General features: G+C 39.1%; 1 protein-coding gene across 3 annotated transcripts in view; it reads left to right on the top strand.

Moving 5' to 3' along the window:
- ADAMTSL1 (ADAMTS like 1) overlaps positions 1–21,882 on the top strand; it is an 874,799-nt gene that overhangs the window by 522,265 nt on the left and 330,652 nt on the right. For all 3 annotated transcript variants that reach the window (XM_087869620.1, XM_087869619.1, XM_045780274.2), the window contains exon 3: positions 10,920–11,047. In XM_087869620.1, the coding sequence (XP_087725746.1) occupies positions 10,920–11,047 (128 nt within the window). The remainder of the gene's footprint in view (positions 1–10,919; positions 11,048–21,882) is intronic.

Genomic DNA, 21,882 nt, shown 5'->3' with positions numbered 1-21,882 from the left:
ATCCAACGAAAGCCGTGAATCCTCGTTCCGGAAGTATGATAATAACACACATACGCCCAAAATGTCACATACAGTTTCTGAGTCCTCATAACACATCTGGAATCCATTACTGGATGCCACCAGCTGTAGCCATGGAACCGTAGTAAGTCTCTTAGCAGGGAGTGAACAGTCTAGCTCTGTCTTCTAGAAAGATAACTGGCAGCCGTGTGGAGGGCAGACTGGTGGGCGGTCAAAAAATCAGATGAGGAGCCTATGGCAAAATGCCAGGCACGAGGCCCTAGAACCAGAATGAAGACAGTGCCAGAAAGGTTGCAGAGGGTAGGAAGGGAAGGGAAAGGCGTTTCAGAATTGGAATCGAGAAGTCGTGGTGTCTGGTGAAAAGTAGAGGAAGTCGAGTGTCAAATATTTTGTCATCGTTTGTGTTTCTCTTCCCCACTAAATTATAAATCCTCTGAAAGGTGTTGCTGCCCCAGGCTGGACCTGGGAGGGAGCAGAAGCAGAGACATAAGCATGTAGGATTAAAACTTAACTTTCACGAGAAAAATAAGTCCCTCCACCAACCAAGAGGCAGAGATCTATGGGGTAGTAAGCTCAGGGCTGACAGACAGTTGCTAGTAGACACTGAGAATTGGGTAAGGACCTGGTGAAATTGTTAATCTGACTGGCAGACAACCATGTCAGAGCAGGAAGTCAACTTGCTGGTTGTCAGTGCCTTACTTACAAGAGTTCCTGGCCCCGGAGCATCTAGTGGGGTATAAACGCGGAAGAAATCTATTGACTATCAACATGAGTCCATAGCAAGCAATTATGATGCTTCTGGATTCCTGGCATGCTTGGTTGGTTTGCTTTACATTGGCTGTGGAAAAATATTATCAGGACCATAAGTAGGCCCTCAATTTGATTTCCTTTCAAACGGCAAAACTTGCGAAACTATTCCGATTATTCCAACGGCTACTCTAGCTGCAGGTTAAACCCAGAGGGGAACGTTATCTATTGAAGATGCAGAGATATGGTAGTTGAGATAACTATTGCCTTTTAAAACATGCGTCTGTGTTACAGGTGTAGTGCTTTTGACAAAATTCATTTCCTTGTGTGGAAGAAGGGGGGGGGGGTGGCGCATATTTGAACCGGAGCAAAGAAGTGCCAGAATTCGACACGACTTGGAAATTTTAAGTAACTAGATCTTTCTCTGCCCCCATCTCCTTTCCCCTTCTCTTATCCCCCCTAACCCACCCCATGCTTATCCCATGCCCTGTGTATGTTTTTGAAAAACAAATGCCAAATAAGCAAGTAATCTAGGATTTGAAAAAGGACATATTTCCGAAGCCTTTCACCATCTATTAAATATTTGTCCACATGCCTTACACTTTTCTTCTAAATGACATGTATGATAATTATTTCACTGATCACTGAGATAGCTCCAAAACGCAAGCATAATCCCTGCCCGCAAAGAATTTGCAATCTAATTGGGAAGACAACTGGTGTATAAAATGATAATCCTGAAAAGCTACAATGTCTTGCTTTAAATGTAGCTTACTCTATACTGCTTCTTGCAAACTGAGAATGCCCGGATGGATATCGACTAATTGCAGATGAAGCAGGGTATCGAGATAGTGGAGAGCTTACCATTCTTTTACGTTTTCTGGGTATAGGGAATTGAATGCAAGCAAAAGTAGCAACAAGAACATAGAAAAGAAGAAAAAATATAATATTGAGTCAAGGAGAATGTTTTAGATTTCAATTCCAAACATCCATCCCGCAACATCCAAATGGCACTGGAGAGAGAAAGCATCCGATCACAAGCATAGGAACAGAACCTAAATTACACCCTATGAAGGCCTATGACGGTTTGCTCAGAATCAAGGGAGCTTCTTGGCCCGGATGACAGCATGGTCCACACCAGGAAGAGTGACAGAAGTTCTAAAATCGGAAGTTCTGAAATCATCAATTACAGTTTGAGTTTTGGTCCATCAGACTCCAAGCCATATTAACTTCTTAACTTTCCAGTTTCCTCAACGAGTCACAAAGTGAGCCTTTGCTCTGTCAGGAATTCTTTCTCCCTGATTCCAAACCCCAACATGTGCTTTCCAGAGCCTCAGATGTTTCGTTAGTTCTACAGATGTTTTGTAAATGCATTCCAGCAGATTTTGCCAGGGCTGCAGAAGGAATCTATGGCTGATTGGAGTCACAGTTTGGACGGGGCTCGCGTTAGATGAGATGGAACCGGAAACCAAAACTTCTAACTGGCTCACCAGGAAGTCAGGAATTCACAAGAAGAGCGGAGAAGGAATTTCATTTCAGGGGGTGTTTCAAACATGCCTCTTTTGGGGAGTGGAGGGGTGTGGAAGCCCCCGGAGACAATTCTTCACTGTTTTCCTTGGTGCTTGGCCTGCATATTATTTTCCACTGGGGATTTTTATTTTCTAAGTATAGAAAAAACAGCAACCGAGATGAGCAATTTCATTTTCAGAACCCCAGGTAAAATGGCTTTTTTCACATTTGGGACACACTGTAAAGGCTCTGAAATACCCTTGCAAGTGCAAAGGGCAAAGAACGTGGTGACTGTCGGCACAAATAGGGAAATAAATGTTTTTTGAAAAATATTTAATTATTTGAGAGAGAGGGAGAGAGCTCGAGCGGGGGGAGGATCAGAGGAAGAGGGACAAGGAGATTCCACACTGAGCACGGAGCCTGACACAGGCCTCAGTCTCACGATCCCGAGATCATGACCTGAGCTGAAATCAAGAATCAGATGCTTAACTGAATGAGCCACCCAGGCGCCCCAGAAATAAATGATTTTTTTTTAACTGCTACAGTTTGTACAGGATACAATTCTCCTATTGTCCAATTTTCCTTTGTGAAAGAAATGGAATTACTGGTTTCAGCCTTCTCCTAATTGAGCAGTCCCCAGGTTCAGGAGCAAACTATTAAATTAGAGCAAATTATTATAGTGGAAAAAGAAAACCAGACTGACAGGGTCTTTCCTGTAGAAAAATCCCTTTATACACATGTATGGTCTGGGAGATTATAGTCTAGAAGACATATATATATATATATATATATATATATATATATATATATGAACTTACACATACGTGTATGTACAGATACAGTATACATACCTGTTTATGTATACAGTATATATACATATACATAGGTTTTCATCCAAACTTAGAGTTTGGAATCTCTAGCAGAAAGAATGCATAATAATATTTATATTACTATTCTATCAGTATTAAAACAAAGCAGAATATTTCTATTTGCTAAGCTTATGCTTTTAAAATAATAGAAACTGACAGTGATAGAATATTTTACTATGCTTTCCCTCGAGCTAAGCTGACTCAAAATACTTAATGACCAGTTGCAAATTTTCTGAATACTGATCTTTGCTCACATCAGCAATTATTGATTTTAATTAAGCTGGCTGTGAAACTGTGTTCTGGCAGAGCTCTCCAAAATGCCCAGAGGTTTCTCAGCCATTTTTTAGATGAGCTGTAATCCAGCCTTGTCCTTGGAAAGAATACAAAAAAAATCAAGTTACCATAGCTCTGAAATGAGAATCTTACTGAAGCATTTGACATCGAGCAGAGTCAGGTTTTTGTTTCCTAAAAAGTAACGGAGCCGTCTTAATTCCATCTCCAAGTTGTTATTCCCAGTTTGAGAAAGAATTCTGAGCACAAAATAATTCTTTAAAGATTTATTCATTTATTTTAGAGGTGGAGGGGCACCGGGAGAAGGAGAGAGAGTCTTAAGCAGATTCTGTGCTGAGCTCAGAGCCCAATGGGGGGCTCAAACCCACGACCCAGAGATCACAATCTGAGCTGAAACCTAGAGTCGGCCGCTCAACCGACTGCGTCACCCAGGTGCCCCCAAAATAATTTTTTTGAAGAAAATCAGCATTAGTTCTTGTCATTCTATATATTTAAAAACTTATGTACCGAGAAATGCTGTTTAAAATGGAAAGGAAGGTCAAAGTTTGAAGCTAAGCAGAACGAAAGGTTATCAGATAACAGGTGTAAACCTGGCTCAACCAGGTACTAACTGTGTGACTTGTCGGGGGAGGGATGTGCATATTTGTGGCAGAGATGAGCTAATTCACACGACCATAACAGAAAGGACACTCAGCACTTTATGTATGTTCTCATGGTTAACCTTCACGACCACCCTAGTAAGGGAAGTATCCATGTTCCCCTTTTACAGATGAAGAAACTCGGCTCAAAGAGATCTGACAATGTGCCAAAGGCCAGTTGACTAGTACGTGACTAGTAAAGTCCGCCTGAGACCCCCAGCCGAGCGCTTTCTCCTACAGGATGATGTAGGTTGTTCAATCTCTCCGAGCCTCAGTTCTCTTGTTAGTAAAGTAAGGGGAGCGGGAATCCAACCTAACATGGCTCATTGCGAGGATTAAATACGATAATCTGGGTAGATTCTGGCATACTTCCTGGCACACGGGTACTTAGGAAATCCCAGCATTTTTGCCTCACCAGCAACCCTCCAGGCTTCGGTGTCATGAGGCGCCCTGACGGGAATGGGAGACAGGTAGGCTAGGGTGCACGCGTGAACAGGTACAGCGGAAGAGAAAGGAAGACAGGCACCCAGAAGTCTTTCCGAGGCCTGCTCAGCTTTGACGCCGTGTTGCAGAACTGACTTTTCTCCTCGGTAGCAAGGGACAGGCTTCGTGCCGTGGCCTCCGAAAGACCGTGCACTGTGTCACTGGCAGTTCATCATCTCCCCCAGCAGTGCAGCTGTGATAAGAACCAGATGATCTGAATTTCCTAAGCAAAGCCAGCAGCAAATATCTGGGACAGCGCATGCCTCAGTATCCACACGCTCTGCTCTTTAAGAACGTACATCAAAAAGCGAACGGACTTTTACAAGAGCCCAGTTACAGCTTAACGTCTGTGAGCTCTCAGATCGGGGAATCACAGCCCCTCCCACGTGAAGTTGGTGGCAGAACCAGGATTCCAAATTGTTAAAGAAGCCAAAGATTAGATAAGGTTTATAGAGACCTGAGATGTGTAAGGGAGTTACAAATGGAATCTGTGGATTCGTTTTCAAAGCTTGGTACAGGGACAGGAGGGGTCTGTGTGGGGACCTCTCCGCCTGGCAGGGGCTCACCGTGGAAAAATGGTCCTCTCATCACAGGGGGGTTGCCCCTCTTTTTAATTTAGAGGGACGTGACGTCCGTTCGTGCAGTCACATACATGGCTGCAGACAGCTTAAGTGAAATGCTGTCTTGGAGGAGAGGAAATCCAGAGACTCAGGTGCCTTTTTGCTGATCTTGAAATAGGAAGAATGGCTCTTTGCCTCCTCCCAAGTAACCCATTTGGCTACATTTGAAGATCTGTTGGTGTTTGAAAAACAGTTTGCTTAGAATGTGACTCCGTGGGTTCTGTGATTTCCATTTTACGAAAACCTATCACTCATTCCCTTAGCACCTTCTTCCGTTTATATTGAGTTCCATACAGCTCGACCTCTTGTTCCAACGTTTGGAAAAAATATTTTCCAAGGCCTCTGTATCCATTTGAATAGAACTCCAGAGTCTTTTTATTGCTAATTTGTGCTTCACCCTACAACATTTTTCATAAGTCGTGCATAACCTGTCCTAAGGAAGAGGCTTCTGGATAAAGTGGTCCATAGGAGGTCATCCTAAGGTTCAGTGTCTAAGGTTGGGTGGCAGAGTGGGGGCAGGGAACTCTGGCTTCACGTGATTACTCCAAGTGCTTAACTACTTATAGCTGTCAGGCTTAATTAACACCGTTCCCCTGAGACTTGGTTATTGATTTTAGAGCAATTGGGTCTGACACCAACTGCAAAGCTATCAGGTGGAAACCACATTTAAGTAAACCAGCCGTGGCGAGGAAATGACACCATCCCAAGGCTGAGGGATTTAGGGAAGCTATTCTGATCGTCTTCCAATATTCCTAGGATGTACATGACAATCTGTGGCCACAGCCTACGTTCCATGCAGCCGTCATTGACTGAGGCTTATCACCTCCTCACTGGCCAGAGCAGTGAGTGGCTGGCCCCGGGGAGTCCACTGCCGAGTTTTCTTACAAGAAAGTAGTTGATTTAGCAGTCATCATCAATGCTACATTCAAAGGTCATCACGTGGCACCACAGATCCAGAAATAGCTAGACTTTTTCTAAATTGAATAACTCAAGACAAAGACTCAATTTTCAAATATTATGGAACCAAGATTCAGGCCTTTCTTCTCTCGGTCTTCACTGGATTTCTGAAACGCTGGCTCAAAAAAGGTACCCATTGTCCATTTTAACCCATCCAGTGACTACAAAGTAAAGTAAGCATGGTAATAAGGATATGATTTGTAATGAACTTTTCCCTCAAGTTCAATATCAGATGCGGTCTTGACCTTTTTGGATAAACCCACAGGTGAAACATTGGTCTTATGTACAGAAATTAATGGCTGCCATTTCGTTCTTGGTCATTTTGTAGGTAAACACTCACCAATGCAACTGGCGCTGTTGCGGAAATGCCCTGCAGCGAGGTCAGGGGTGATCTCTTGGTCACTGTGACCTTGTTTCTGAGATACTGAGATTTAAATATTACGTTTATGTGACAGAAATCAAATTGGAAAGCACTGGCTGGGGTATATTTTAAAAGCTTAGACTTTTGGTTTCAGAGGCTCTCATCATTGCTTTTAGGCAACTCATCGTCTGGTCCTTATTTTTTTCTGCCTCAGTTTCTCTTGCTAGATGCAATTCAGTGATAACACTTTAAAAAAAAAATTGCTACTGTGGTGAAGAGGAATGCACATTCCCAAACAAGAGAGAGTAAGCTCTAGACCCATCTGGACCAGGCAAAAAAATTGTTTATACTGAAGGCCCTCTTAAAAACTGTAACAAGCACATGCTGGTAGTTCTTAAATGGCCTGCAAGGCATTGCTGCATTGGCATTTGTGGTTGTAGATGTAAAAATCTGGCAGTTAAGGAGCAGGAAAACCACTTTGCCTTCTCTAACGTTAAACATGGATTCAGTTGACATGAATTATGTTTATTCCGCTTGCTAAAAGACAACTTGAAGATCGTTCCAGTTTGAGAAACAGACCCACGACGGACTTCTGGGTTCGCGTGTGATCTCCTTCAGAGCAGTGCGGGCACTTCGTAGGTCTAGTTGTGCCGAAACTTGTAACCTGCAATGAGGTTAGAGATTTAGTCAGTACGGCCTCACCTGAGAGCCATTTGGGTGCTTCTTTAGACAAGGTACATGAAAAAAAAAAAAAAAATCCAAGCAACTTCAGCACAGAATTTGAAACAATTTTTTTCTCTAGAAAAACAAAATCTCAACTATACATTATTTCCAAAATATCTTACCCAGAGAGCAGCCAGAGGCAAACATCCCAAGGATTTGGCAGTCTGGTCTTCTTATCTCACATGGAAATGGGATTCACACGTGAATGCTGCGTGTGGATTTTTATTTTTATTTTGCAGTTGTAATAATTGGATAGCATCGCAATTTGTAATCACTCATCTTACTCATTTTCATGGTTTCATGAATCCTAGCATTTGTGATGTTGGTTTTCATCTCAGACTTACTGAATTTGAATAAAATGAGGGACATCGCATTGTACTAATGTACGTTTGTCACACAAATAGTTACTGCATCCAGCAAATACCGCAAGTCTCAACAGAACTTCTTCCAGTCCCACAGAGCAAACTAAAAGGGAGCCAGAAGATGCACAATAAACTCGTTAAAAATCCGAGGAATGAATTTAATGGGTATATGGACAACGTATAATTCATTGCCAAAGAGTCTTTTCTCCCTCAGTATATAATTAAGCTCTGGAAGCAGAGTGCCCCATATTGCCTTGATTAGAGATTGATTTTATTAATCCTAAAAACCAGGCTTTGGAGCTCATTTAATACTTCCTTTAGAAAGAACAGACTTTGGGGTAACCACTGTGTTTCTGTTACCCATTCTATTCCACATTTTATAGGGGTCTCAAACTACCGATTGATCGCGTCACCAGGCAAATGCAATGTGCCAGGTGGCTGGGAGGTTCTGCTGTGGAACATCAGGGTTTTCAGAGAGACGATGCCTTAGGAGTCGAGTGTCTCAGCTAAACCCAGCAGGAAAAAACACTAGCACCTTCCCAGAGCACCTCCTACAACCTCGCAGAGGGCATATGTGTTTATAAATGATGGTAACAATCAAAAATGTTAGTGAAAGCGGCAACTGCTTATATCGTGTTAATTTAAGCCCTATAAACGTCTAAAAATGTATGTATGTATATATTTTATTGTGATAAAGTATATAAAATTTACCATTTTAATCGTGTTTAGGTGTACTGTTCAGTGACGTCAAGTACGTTCACGGTGCTGTACAACCATCACCGCCATCCATCTCCAGAATGCTCTTCATTTTCCCAAACTGGAATCATGGACTCATTAAAAGATAATTGCCCATTCCTCCCATGCCCCTGCCCCTGGCGACCACTGTTCTACTTTCTGTCTCTATGGATCTGACTACTCGGGGTGCCTCATATAATTTTTGTCCCTTTTGTCCTTTCATGTCTGGGTTATTTCTCTTAGCGTGATGTCTTCAGGGTTCATCCATGTTAGAGCGTGTATCAGAACGCCCTTCCTTTTAAGGCTGCGTAATATTTTGTTGTGTGTATATATCACATCTGAATGACCCCCCCTCATCCACTGATGCGCATTTGGGTTGTTTTCAACCTTTTGTGGGTTTTATATATGAACTGTTTTAATTCTCACAATCCTAGTCTTTATTATCCTTGTTTTCTGATTAGAAACTGAAGCATCAAAAGGTCACGGCTTAGAGTCTCTGGAGACAGGATTCTACTCCAGGCTGAGTAGGTCCTTCCAGTCCCTGCTCCTTACCAATACGCTAGCTTGGGCTAGCCCTTCGCAAATGATTTACGAATCTAAATAAAGCTTGCATTAGTTCCAACACTCTAAGGTGAGGTTTCTGACATCCCTTGTCCAGGTTTTAAAAGGTCCAAGGGGTCGTCAGTTTGACAACAGAGCCCCATAGCAACTGATCTGTAAGGAAGCCCATTACTGCAAAATAAATAGTTTTCCGAGGGGCTAGAGGATGGTTCTTTTCTTTTTCAGGAGCCCCTCCTGTGTGGATGAGAACACCTTGAATATAACTAGATAGGCCATGAGAAAGGGATCAAAAATTAAAATAACAACAACATCAATAACAGTACCAGTTACCACTTGTAGACCTACTATACACCAGTCACTTTACTTACATTTCCTCAGGTTCCCCTGATGCTTTGTAAGAGGTAACCCTCCTGTCACCTCCACGTCCCATCCCTTCACAGTATTGCATACCGCCTGTGCTCTCTCTTCAGAGGGAAGACTGAAGATGAAATCGTCATATTGTCTAACATGTATATTTTCCTTGGGGTTTGTTTTTCCAAATTTAAACAGTTTTGAAATTTTTATGTTTTTCATAAGTTATGTCGTTCGTTGATATGAGAAGATACCATCTTTAATGTTTGGATATCATCTTTAATTTACTCAGTAAAATAATTTGGCTCCAGTTTACATTAGCTATTTGTAGAACTGATTCGTGGCCCCCACCCCAATTCATATGTTGAAGTCCTAACCCGCCATGTGATGGTATATGGAGATGAGGCCTTTGGGAGGTGATTAGTTTAGATGAGGTCATGAAAGTGGGGCTTTCATGATGAGATTAGTGTCCTTAGAAGAAGAGATACCAGAGAGCTTGCTCTGTCTCCTCTCTCTCTCTCTCTCTCTCTCTCTCTCATTCTCTCTCGCCATGCTCATACAAAGCAGAGGCCATGTGAGCACACAGTGAGAAGATTGCCTTCTGCTACCCTCAGGGTAAGCTCACACCAGGAGCCACCCATGCTGGCACCCTGTTCTCTGTCTTGAGAAAATATGTTTTTATTGTTGAAGCCATTCAGTCTGGTATTTTGTGATGGCAACTTGAACTGACTAATACAACTGTGTACATATGTATATGATAGTCCCGATTTATAATAACATAATTATGGGCTTTATTTATTAGTGCTTTACTCTGAAACTAGTCCTAGGTTAAGTTCATTTAGCTAACCTTCTTACATAGTGTGTCTGTGTGTGCATGCATGTAGTAGCATGGTTACACTATTATCCCCATTTTATAGCAAGGGAAATTGTAGCATAGGCAGGTGGTAATTTAATTGTTCAAGGACGCTTAGTAAAAACAGAATCCATATCCAACCCAGGCAGTTTCTAACTCCAGAGCCTATTCTATTAACTATGGCACAAAGTTGATCTTTGACTCTTATGAGAAAAGTAAGGCTCGACATGAAGACCTGCACATAACAATTTTCTGTGTAGTAGGTACAGATTTCACTAGAAGCCTGTCAGTAACAAGCAAATCTGTCTGTCGGGAGGCCATCCTGCATTACAGAGGTTAAATTACTTCATGCAGTCATTCTAATTAACAAGTCTGACATCTGGAAATGATGTTCCTCCATTTAAAAAAAAAATGTCAATTGTATGAAATGTTAAATTTTGGAAGTTCATGCTGATAAGCATATTTCAAGCTTCTCAGAGCAGAAACATCTCTGAGAGCAGTTTCTGATTTCACAAAGAAGTAGTAGACAAGTGGACTTATGAGCCCAGGGCAAAATCATGACTTCAATTTATCTTCCACTCCCCCAGACTCCTATTTCTTGCCCCCTTTTCTAGTTGCCCCATTGCGCAATGTCTTGTCCCTTTCGGGCATGGCCCAGGGTCCCTAAACTCAAATACCCCTCTCCCCAAACTTATACACATTATTAAATTAGAAAGAACCTGATTCATATTTTCATCTCCAGCAAGGCTACCACAGACAGACATACAGAACACTCACGCTTCAGGACACATGTTTTAGGGTTCATTGAGGACACGATACTGATCATCCTTTTTTTTCCTCACAGAGCTCCAGGACAGCACGCTCTGAGGAGGACCGGGATGGCCTGTGGGATGCTTGGGGCCCATGGAGCGAGTGCTCACGCACCTGCGGCGGAGGAGCCTCCTACTCACTGAGACGCTGCCTCAGCAGCAAGTAAGTCCTGCACCCGCGAGGGTGGGGCGCTTGTAAGGCCCAGCGGTAGCAGGTTCAATGCATACTTTTGTGGTTGGGGGTATGCAGAGCATTTGGTGGCACACAAATCCAGATGCAAGGAAGGTACCAAGAATTAAATCTATGCATCTATAGCTAGGTTATTTATTTATTTTTATATAAACAATATAGAATTTATCTCATTTACCAAGTAAATATTGTCTGTTTTCATGTGAGAACTGGAAGGATAATTTATGATTCGAAATGGACCTAGGATATTAAGCTCCATAATATATTGTGCTCTTTGAATCAGCTTAATTGTAGTGGCAAGACTAGCAACAATTTTAACATTAACAGCACATTCAGTTTATATTGGATTCCAGTGCCATCAAGCACTTTGCAAATGAGTGATATGTTGGTTTGGTGTTTTATTTTATTTATTTTCTTTTTTTATAATAATTTTTATTATATTATGTTAGTCACCATACAGTACACCCCTAGTTTTTGCTGTAAAGTCCCATGATTCATTACTTGCGTATAATACCCAGTGCACCATGCAATACGTGCCCTCCTTAATACCCATCACCAGCCTATCCCATTCCCCCACCCCCCTCCCCTGTAAAGCCCTCTGTTTGTTTCCCAGAGTCCGTAGTCTCTCATGGTTCATTCCCCCTTCTGTTTACCCCCCTTTCTTCTTCCCTTTCTTCTCCTACCAATCTTCCTACTTCTTATGTTCCATGAATGAGTGAAACCATATGATGATTGGTTTGGTGTTTTAGATCTCATAATGGCTGGAAGCTCCCTGAGGTTATTCAGTTCCATGAATGAGGAAGTTTGCACAAAAGGAGATTTGGGAGAACAGAACCTGCTATGGGAATTGGACATGGAGTGAGAGCAGTGGGGAAGGTGGGGAGTTACTAATGGTTCTAAGCTGAAAGTAAAGGCCTGAGGCATTAGAATGAAAGTCTACTTGGAATAATAATAATCCAGAACTGTATCTTGAGCTGTGTGGTCTATGACTAGATTTTTCTCCAAACTGTAAAATCCAAAGTACAATAGTAATATTTTTTAATGAAAGATTTTTATTTGACAGTGAAAAGTGTTACATGTGACAAGTAAGAGGTTTGATTGAAATTACTATATATTATAAAACATGAAACAGAAGACAGAAAAATATATATATATGCTGATTCTTATAGACTTTTCATAAACAGCAGAAAGTAGTAAGATGTAGGTTCAGAAAAATGTCAACTTACTCTAATGAGTAAGACTTTCTTGAAATCAAGTCCCAGTCTTATTCCTTTCTGTGTCCCCCAGGCCTGCACATGGTCTGAAAGACAGTCGTTCCTTCACTGAATTCACTGCCAACTGGAGACCATTTGGTTCCAGGCAGATCCCAGTGGAAATGATGTACCCTGGGAAACCTGGCCAAAGGGCATATCCTGCAAGAAACCAGATCAATTCTGGTATTTAGCCACTCTGGTGTTCGGGTCTGCTCTGAAGATGGAACTCTTGGATTGCACCCACTAGCATGTTTGTTTGTCATCTTTGGAAGCCAGCTTCATATCAAACCAGATCCCCTGAACTGATTAGGAAAAATAGGCCTTTCATTTTTATGATTCACCTCTTCTCTTAGGCTTAAATACCGAAAGCTTCCTGCATCGGCACTGCATGATGCTTCATGGCGATAGCACCGTGAGATAGAACTGATAGCAAACATACATCAGTAAAGCCAAAATGTACAAATCTGAAATGTACCTGTTACGCAGTTTTCTCAAATTACCGTGCTTGAATATTCTATGGGGTGAGCCGAAACATGTGTCTCACAAAGCTGGTAAGGAGTGTAGGGGAACTTTCATACTGGCTCACTGAAGTGAATGCTACACTGTGAGAATCTTGTACTGAGTAAGAGACTGACGAGCAACATAAAGGGTAAATTACAGTCACAGGTAGAACTTTATCACTTGGCAAAGCATCAACTATTGGTGTTACGTGAAATTCACAATTACCACTTGTGTCACCTAGTAAATAAAGACTCCCAATTGTTAGCATTTTATTAAGATACTATAGAGGATATCAGTTGTCATCTACTCACAATGAATTGAAAAAGTAAAATGTAAATTCTAAAAATATAAACATACCGACTATATGTCCCTATCTGACTTTCAAATACTGAAAAAAAAAATACATTAAGTAAACTCATACTGGGCTGGATAGAAAGCTAAAACAATGGGGGAGAGGCAGACCATCAACCTACCATGGATGGTCATCTGTGGCCTTTATATTCATTTTTAATAGCTAATCAACTTAATGGATTTTCTCTCATCTCCACTCCTCATTTAGACATCCGAATTTAATTTGATTGCCTTATACTCTTTTTTTTTTAAGATTTTATTTATTTATTTGACAGAGATAGAGACAGCCAGCGAGAGAGGGAACACAAGCAGGGGGAGTGGGAGAGGAAGAAGCAGGCTCATAGCGGAAGAGCCTGATGTGGGGCTCGATCCCATAACGCTGGGATCACGCCCTGAGCTGAAGGCAGATGCTTAACCGCTGTGCCACCCAGGCGCCCCTGATTGCCTTACACTCTTGAGAAAGATCAGAGCTTATGAATGTATATGTCCGTAGAGGTGGGGTAAAATATATATAGTAGTCTACCGGTAAGCATTCAAATTCAACCCAAATAAATCCTATCCACCTGTTGAATTAATTTGCCTGACTGATTTTCCAGGCTTGATGACATGTTCTCACAGGTCACTTTTAGCTCCGATATTTTTAAGTCTATCAGCTAATAATTATTCTATTCCAAATACAGTAGAACTGTAAAAGCAGTTAAAATACTCAGATTTTATGCAATAAAGGACAACTACTCAACTTCTGGAGTTAATTATATTCTGTGACGGATGGGGAGCTTATGAAGAGGCTTGGTTAACTTTCTGAGTTTGAGAACATCTTCTCTGAGTCATCTTTTGAAGAGTCCAGGAAAATAAAAATCAGTGGAGGGAAAGCAGAGTGACAATATGGACAAGCATTAAATATAAAATCCTTCATTCTCACTGATAGTGCCTGATGCTCGAGAAAAAGGACCCAGGGAGATACTGAGAAGAATCTTTTCTTTGGCTTCTCCCCCATCCTTTTTCTAGGCTCACAGAAAGTAAGCAAGACTAGTGGCAAGACTAGCAACAATTTTAACATTAACAGCACATTCAGTTTATGTTGGATTCCAGTGCCATCAAGCACTTTGCAAATGAGTGATATGTTGGTTTGGTCTTTTATTTTATTTATTTTCTTTTTTTATAATAATTTTTTATTATATTATGTTAGTCACCATACAGTACATCCCTAGTTTTTGATGTAAAGTTCCATGATTCATTACTTGCGTATAACACCCAGTGCACCATGCAATACATGCCCTCCTTAATACCCATCACCAGCCTATCCCATTCCCCCACCCTCCTCCCCTGTGAGGCACATAATTTTACCAATTTCTGATACTGGAGTATTGATAATTGCCTTTACTTGCAATCCTGCTTTGAGCATTAAGGGAAGGCACCATGTAAACTTTTTTTCTACAATCTTTACTAATTTCTACATGATTATGTTAAGTTTCATTGAGTAACTCCAATAATGCAGCTACTTTTTTCTCCCCAGATTTTTATTTAAATTCTAGTTATTTAACATGTAGTGTAATATTGGTTTCAGGAATAGAATTTAGTGATTCATCACTTACATACGACACCCAGTTGATAACATGACTATTGCTAATCTTGCCTCACTAAGTCAGCTTTCATTTTTGCTTCATGATGTCTGCTTTTGTTTTTTGTTTTTTTCCTAATTAGAAAATGGTCTCTACCTGCTTGTACTTTATGATGGTTCTTTATTTTATTTCAAGTGAATTAAACAGCGTACCAACTACCCTGAGAAACTGCTCTTTCTCCCCGATGCTTCACTTCCCCCACTAAATATTCTGAAATAATATTTTTAACAAATGCATTTTTCTGACTGATCTGGTAGTGTGTGTTGTTTAGTGGAGACTATCCTTCTTCAACCTAAATTACTTAAGCATATAGTTTTAAATTTGATACTAAGGATCTGTCTCTGAGGGCTCTAGCTTTGTCTTCGGCCAGTTAATTTAAGTTTTCCCATAAGAAGTTCCAGATGCATAAGGCACTTAAGAATACTGTGCGTGACGTCATATGTACCACTGTATTAGGTCTGTGCCAAGACCAAGGTCAAAGGGGTAAATGGCAGTTTATTTGAAATGGCAATGAGTCAGATAGCTGGATGCTCTTAAGTGTGGTGTCAACCTTTATATTGGTGCCTGAAGAAGACTTAAAGGTCTTTTATGACATTTTTTGCTTTCTGAAATGCCAAATTAATCTCCATACTAATAAATAGCATGGATTAATAGATAAATATATTAAGAGTAAGAATATTTTGTTAAATCCCAACTGATTGATTAAATGAGAGGTATGTCAAATTTATATACACCCAAATAGCAAAAAAATGGCTTGCTTATAAAGGATGAAAGTATTTTTTAAAGTTAATAAATTTTGTATTGAATTTTTGAGTTGAATAGAATTTTTTTGGAGCTGAATGAAATTATTAGATGAACAAGAAATAAAATCATCAGACTGTGGAGGTGCCTAAAAAAAGAAGGTTATGATATTATTCCAAAGGGATGTGGCTGCCAGAATGTTGTCAATATAAATATAGAAAAACTAAAATAAACATCCTCAAGGAGTCTTATCTCACAGTAATGGGGAAGATCATTCAAACTTGTCATTTCATAATAATTGTGCTAAGGGAAAGTAAGCTAACTCCTCTGATTTTTTAATTGCAAACATAATTTTTCTCCCATAAAAATATTGATACTTACAGTAATATAAGCTTTAGTTAGCAAGTAATTTCCACACCATATAATAATAAATACCAAAAGAAAAAATTTAACATTAAGATTTGGCTTCTTAAACAAATATTTTTTTCTTTTAAAGTCATCTCATCTCTATTGTAACATCTAATTAAGGTTCACTGGACTTGTTTTAAGAGGTTTTAGAACTTTCAGCTAAAATAAGCCCCAAAGCAAGATTTATCTGTTATTCTTCATCTAGTGTTGTATGTTATCAGCCTTGTTTTCATTGGAAATGCTTGAGTTTTTGTTTAAAGGAAAGATATACAAGTTCAGAATGGGTCTGACTACCCTGTCATTTATATGAGATGGTCTTTTCATTGTGTTAGGGAAGATTTCACCTTTTAGGATGTTTAAGAATTTGTGGTTGCCTTCCTTTTACTTTCTGGGTTAAAGCTTAATCTAAATGTATTACCAGGACTTCTAATAGTCCTCTAATAGTCCAGATCATATATCTTAGAGGGACTTTTTTCCCTCTTCTAAGATCTGACCTCCTTTCAGGAGGAGAATACTGAATGTTTGGAACCAATTTGTAGCCTATATTATCCCATAAACCTGTTTGTTAGAATAAAAAATGGTTGGAAATGTGTTTGGTGTCCATAACCCCTACTAGCCATATTGGGAATTTGTAACTCTTGGCTGTCTTTTTTCTGTTTATTTAAAAATTCTTTATTTGGCCAGTTTAATAGCCCATGTGAAGTTTTTATTTCTCCTCAATTTTCTTTTTTTTTTAAGCTACTTTATTGAGATATCTTTGACATGTAAAAAGAACATATATTTAAGGTGTACAACTTAATGTTTCAGTATATTTATACATTGTGAAAAGATCACTACAGCAAAGCTAAATAATTTATCCATCACACCTACATAGTTACTGTATGTGTACATATATGTTGAGAAGATTTAAGAGGTATCCTTTTTCAACTTTCAAGTATATAATACAGTATTGTTAACTATTACCACCATGCTATACATTAAATCTCCCAGACTCATTCATCTTGCATAGCAGAAACTTTGTACCCTTTGACCAACATCTCCTCATTTCCCCCTCTCCTCTGCTCCTGGTAAAATTATACTTACTCTCTGCTTTTAAGAGTTTCACTATTTCAGATTCCACTTATAAGTGAGATCATGCAGTGTTGTCTTTCTGTGTCTGGCTTATTTCACTTAGCATAATATCCTCCAGATTCTTCCATGTTGTCACAAATGGCAGGACTTCCGTCTCTGCTAAAACTAAATAATATTCCATTGCATGTATATACCACATTTTCTTCATCCATTCCTCTGTCAATGGACGTTTAGATTGTTCCCATGTCTTGGCTATTACGAATAATCTTGCAGTGAAAATGGGTGCAGCTATCTTTTCAAGATCCAGATTTCATTTCCTTTGGATATATACTTAGAAGTACAATTGCTGGATCATGTAGTAGTTGTATTTTTAATTTTTTGAGGAACCTCCATACTCTTCCATAATAGTTTTACCAATTTACCAATTTGATTCCTACCAACAGTGTACAAAGTTTCCTTTTTTTTTTACATCTCACCAATACTTGTTACTTTTTGTCTTTTTGATAATAGCCATTCTAACAGGTATGAGTTGATATCTCATTGTGGTTTTGACTTGCATTTCCCTGATGATTAGTGATGTTGAGCACCTTTTCATGTGCCTGGTGGCCATTTGTGTATCTTCTTTTGAGAAATGTCTTTTCAGGTTCTTTGCCCATTTTTTAGTTGGAATATTTGGTCTTTTACAATTGACTGTAGAAGTTTCTAATATATTTTGGATATAAACCCTTTATCAGGTACGTGGTTTACAAATGTCATCTCCCATTACGTAGACTGCCTTTTAACTTTGTCAATTGTTTCCTTTGCTGTACAGAAGCTTTTTGGTTTCATCTAGTCCCACTTACCTATTTTTGTTTTGGCTGCATGTGGTTTTGGTGTCATGATAGAAATCATGGCCAACACCAATGTCAAGAAGCTTTTTCCCTATTTTCTTCTAGCAATTTTATAGTTCCAGGTCTTAGGTTTAAGTCTTTCACCTATTTTGAGTTGATTTTTGCATTCACTGTGAGAATACAGGTCCAATTTAATTCTTGTGCATGTGGATATCCAGTTTACCTAACATCTTTTATTGAAGAGACTGTCTTTTCCCCATTGTGAGTCCTTGGCACCCTTGTCAAAGATTAGCTGACTCTGTATGTGTGAGCATACTTTGGAGCTCTTTGTTTTGCTCCATTGGTCTAAATGTCTGTTTTCATGCAGTGCCAGACTGCTTTGTTTACTATAACTTTGCAATAGAGTTTGAAATGAGGAAGTGTGGTGCCTCTGGCTTTGTTCTTTCTCAGGATTTCTTTGGCTATTTGGGGTCTTTTGAAGTTCCACATGAATTTTAGGTTTGTTTCTCTATACCTGTAAAGAACGCCATTGGGATTTTGAGAGGGAGTATATTGAATCTATAGACCACTTTAGGTATTAAGGACATTTTAACAATATGGACATTCTTCTAATCTGTGAGCATGGGTTATCTTTCCACTTATACATGTCTTTAATTTCTTTCATCATTGTTTTATAGTTTTCAGGGTATAAGTCTTTCACCTAACTGGTTAAGTTTATTCTTAAGCATTTTATTCTTTTTGATGCAGTTGTAAATAGGATTTTCTAAATTTCCTCTTCAGATAGTCTGTTATTAATGTGTAGAAATGCCACTAATTTTTATGTTGATTTTGTATCCTGAAACTTTATTGAATTTATTAGTTATAATAGTTTTTGTTGTTGTCCAATCTTTAAATTTTTCTACGTATATGATCATGCAATCTGCAGAGATCATTTTGTTTCTTCTTTTCCAATTTGGATGCCTCTTATTTCATGTCTAATTGCTTCAACTAGGACTTTTGGTACTATGTTAAATAGAATGGGCATTCTTGCTTATATTGCATCTTAGAGGAAAAGCTTTCAGTTTTTCCCCATTGGTTACGATGTTAGCTATGGTTTGTTCAAATATGACGTTCATTGTTTTGAGGTTAAGTTCCTTTTACACCTATCTTTAAAGGTTTTTTTTTTTATCATGAACAGATACTGAATTTTGTCAACTCGTTTTCCTGCATCTGCTGAGATGACCATGTGGTTTTTATCTTTCATTCTGTTAATGTGGTGTATGACTTTGATTGATTCGCATATGTTGTACCACCCTTGCATCCCCCAGATAAGTCCTGCTTGGTCATGGTGTATAATCCTTGAAATGTGCTGTTGAATTCAGTTGGCTAGAATTATATTGATGATTTTTGCAACCATGTACATTAAGGATATTGGCCTATAGTTTTCTTTACTTGCGGTGCATTTGTCCGGCTTTGGTATCAGAGCGATACTAGCCTCGTAAGATTAGTTTGGAAGTGTTCCATCTTCTTCTACTCCTTGGAAGAGTTTAAGAAGAATTGGTATTATTATTTTTTAATGTTTGGTAGAATTCATCAGTGAAACCATTAGGTTCCGACTTTTCTTTGTTGGGAGGTATTTGATTATTGATTCAATCTTATTTGTTATTGGTCTGAATTAGAAAAAGGACAAACTAAATCCACAGTTATCAGAGAAAAGGGAAATAATAAAGATGAGATCAGAAAAGAATCAAATAGAGCTGAAAAAACAAGGGAAAAATTCAACTAAACTACGAGTTGGGTTTTTTTTTGCAGAGATAAACAAAATCAACAAACTTTTGGCTAGACTAAGAGAAAAAGAGAGAAGATGCACATAAAATTGGAAATGAAAGACAAGGCATTACAATGGATGCCTCAGAAATTAAAAGGCCCATAAGGGACTATGATGAACAATTACATACCAACAAATTGGATAACGTAGAAGAAATGGGTAAATTCTTGAAAATGTATAACTTTCTAAGAGTGAATCTCTTCAATCTTCATTTATTCAGTTAATAAATGTTTACCGAACATCTACCATGTATAGGCAAATTGCTAGGTATCACTAAGGATAAAAGGCCCAAGGGTTAAGGATCTCCTTTGGAAGATTTACCAAATTATTAAATTCCTACTTGAGTTTCTACTGATTGTAGTTGCAAAATATTGTAAGAAGAGAATTCCACCCAGTTCTGTAAATAGGTAATAAATATGCAGCAATGGTCTTAACCCTAGCTGTACTCTAGAATCACCTGGAAATCTTAAAAAAAAAAAAAAAGAAAGAAAAAAAATCTAGGCCCTGCTGAAAACCAATTAAATTGAAATCTCTAGGGGTGGAGCCCTGATCTCAATAAATTTTTAAAAAGCTTTCCAAATAATTTTAATGTATATCCAGTGTTAAAACTGCTGCTCTTTTGAAGGGGATGATAGTGAAATGATTCAGGCTTCTGGGAATTTAGAGATTGGGGTAATAAAGAAAAGAAGAGACTTTCCAATAAAGAAATTTGTATATGTTTACATTTCTCACTCAAGTTTCTATGAAATGATCCAATCTGTATCATGGGAGGAAAGTCCTGGGCACAAGCATATCAGGACATAGAAGTAGTGATTGTCCCCGCACATCTGCAAGCCACAGGAATAACTTTTCTGAGTAGTAATGCACTTGTCTAGTATTAGTCAAGGTCAGCCTTCCCCAAATTGGCAAATGGACTAAGTAATTTCTCAAGTTTTCTTCCATTCCATTATTAAGCTTACAAGTATGACCTTTATGCCTCCAGGTTGTTAGTGAATGACTAAGTTAATGCCCAGTAGGCTGGGTATTTTATGCAAATTCTCTGGGATCCATCTGCCTTCAATTCATTAAATTCCTTATCCAGTGTGGAGTTTAACTGTCTACCTTCAATTCAGCATCTATCATTACCCTTAATAGGCTTCCTAATAGTACTCAAATTCTGTTATCTCTATTTGGGCCCAATTTATGCAATAGAAAAGAGGGGTTTATCCAACCCTGTTTTGCTTAGTTTCAACCACTGGGGGATAGGGGGTTGGCAAGAAGGAGGGAGAAGCCCGGTGAAGGATAAATGGAAAGAGAGAGAGATTAATAGAAATTAAAGGTACAGCAGATATTACGAGCTAAAGACCAGGAATATCAGAATTGCATACACTGAGGGAAGGATGCTTTACCTAGAGGCAAAAAGAATAAATATAGAATACTAAGTAACATCATATTCATATGCAATCATCAGCTGAAACCCATAACTACAGATGCCAACCTTAAGTAGCTGTACAGCCAATCCTTACCTCTGTGCTTTGGGGTAGGACTCACTGGTCAAGACTGAGATCTTTTCCTAGTGGGAGAGAGAGTCACCAGTTTGGGAACCTGGCTGTCGTAATAGTGTGTTTCACTGTCTCTGTGAGAACCTTTCACCTATTTTGTAGACTATCCCCTTTATTATTTTTTTTAATCAAACTACTAATTTTGACTCTTGGCCCCACCATGTTCTAGCTATGTGACACTGGATTGGGTTTTTAGTTTTTCTGGAATTTTGTTTGCTCATTTATGATGTCAAGTGGGCAGTGCCTGGAACAGAATAGGTGTTCAATAAATATTTATATCCAACAAATGTCTAAGGTGTCCTTCAACTCAAAAACTGAATGTGTGACCCTGAGACAGAGAGCTTTTCTCCTCCACATATGCAGTCAAAACCCATTTTGCTGCCAGATAGGAAGAGGAACAAAAGCTGCTCTTAATATGAATTGTTTTAAAGAAATATGTTATTCTCCAGGCCCCCATCTTGCAACGGACATCTGGGTGATAGGGCCGGATTGAAGAACTTTTGTCTCTAGCCAAAAGAATTCATAAATTCCCAGCTCCAGGGTTGTATCGGGTAAGGTTGTGAGAGTCCTAGAGTTTCATAATATACATTTTCCTCATGGGGAAGATGGAAAAGTTGGACTTGCTGTTGCTAAAACACATTTGTTTTTATTCTCATTCTTTGCCTCTTTTGGCTACTGAGCAA

The sequence above is a fragment of the Ursus americanus genome, chromosome 18 (genome assembly GCF_024610735.1).
Source record: "Ursus americanus isolate L20-20 chromosome 18, mUrsAme1.1.p, whole genome shotgun sequence".
In the NCBI taxonomy this organism is placed as follows: Eukaryota; Metazoa; Chordata; class Mammalia; order Carnivora; family Ursidae; genus Ursus; species Ursus americanus.
This window is presented reverse-complemented; position numbering and strand designations above follow the sequence as displayed.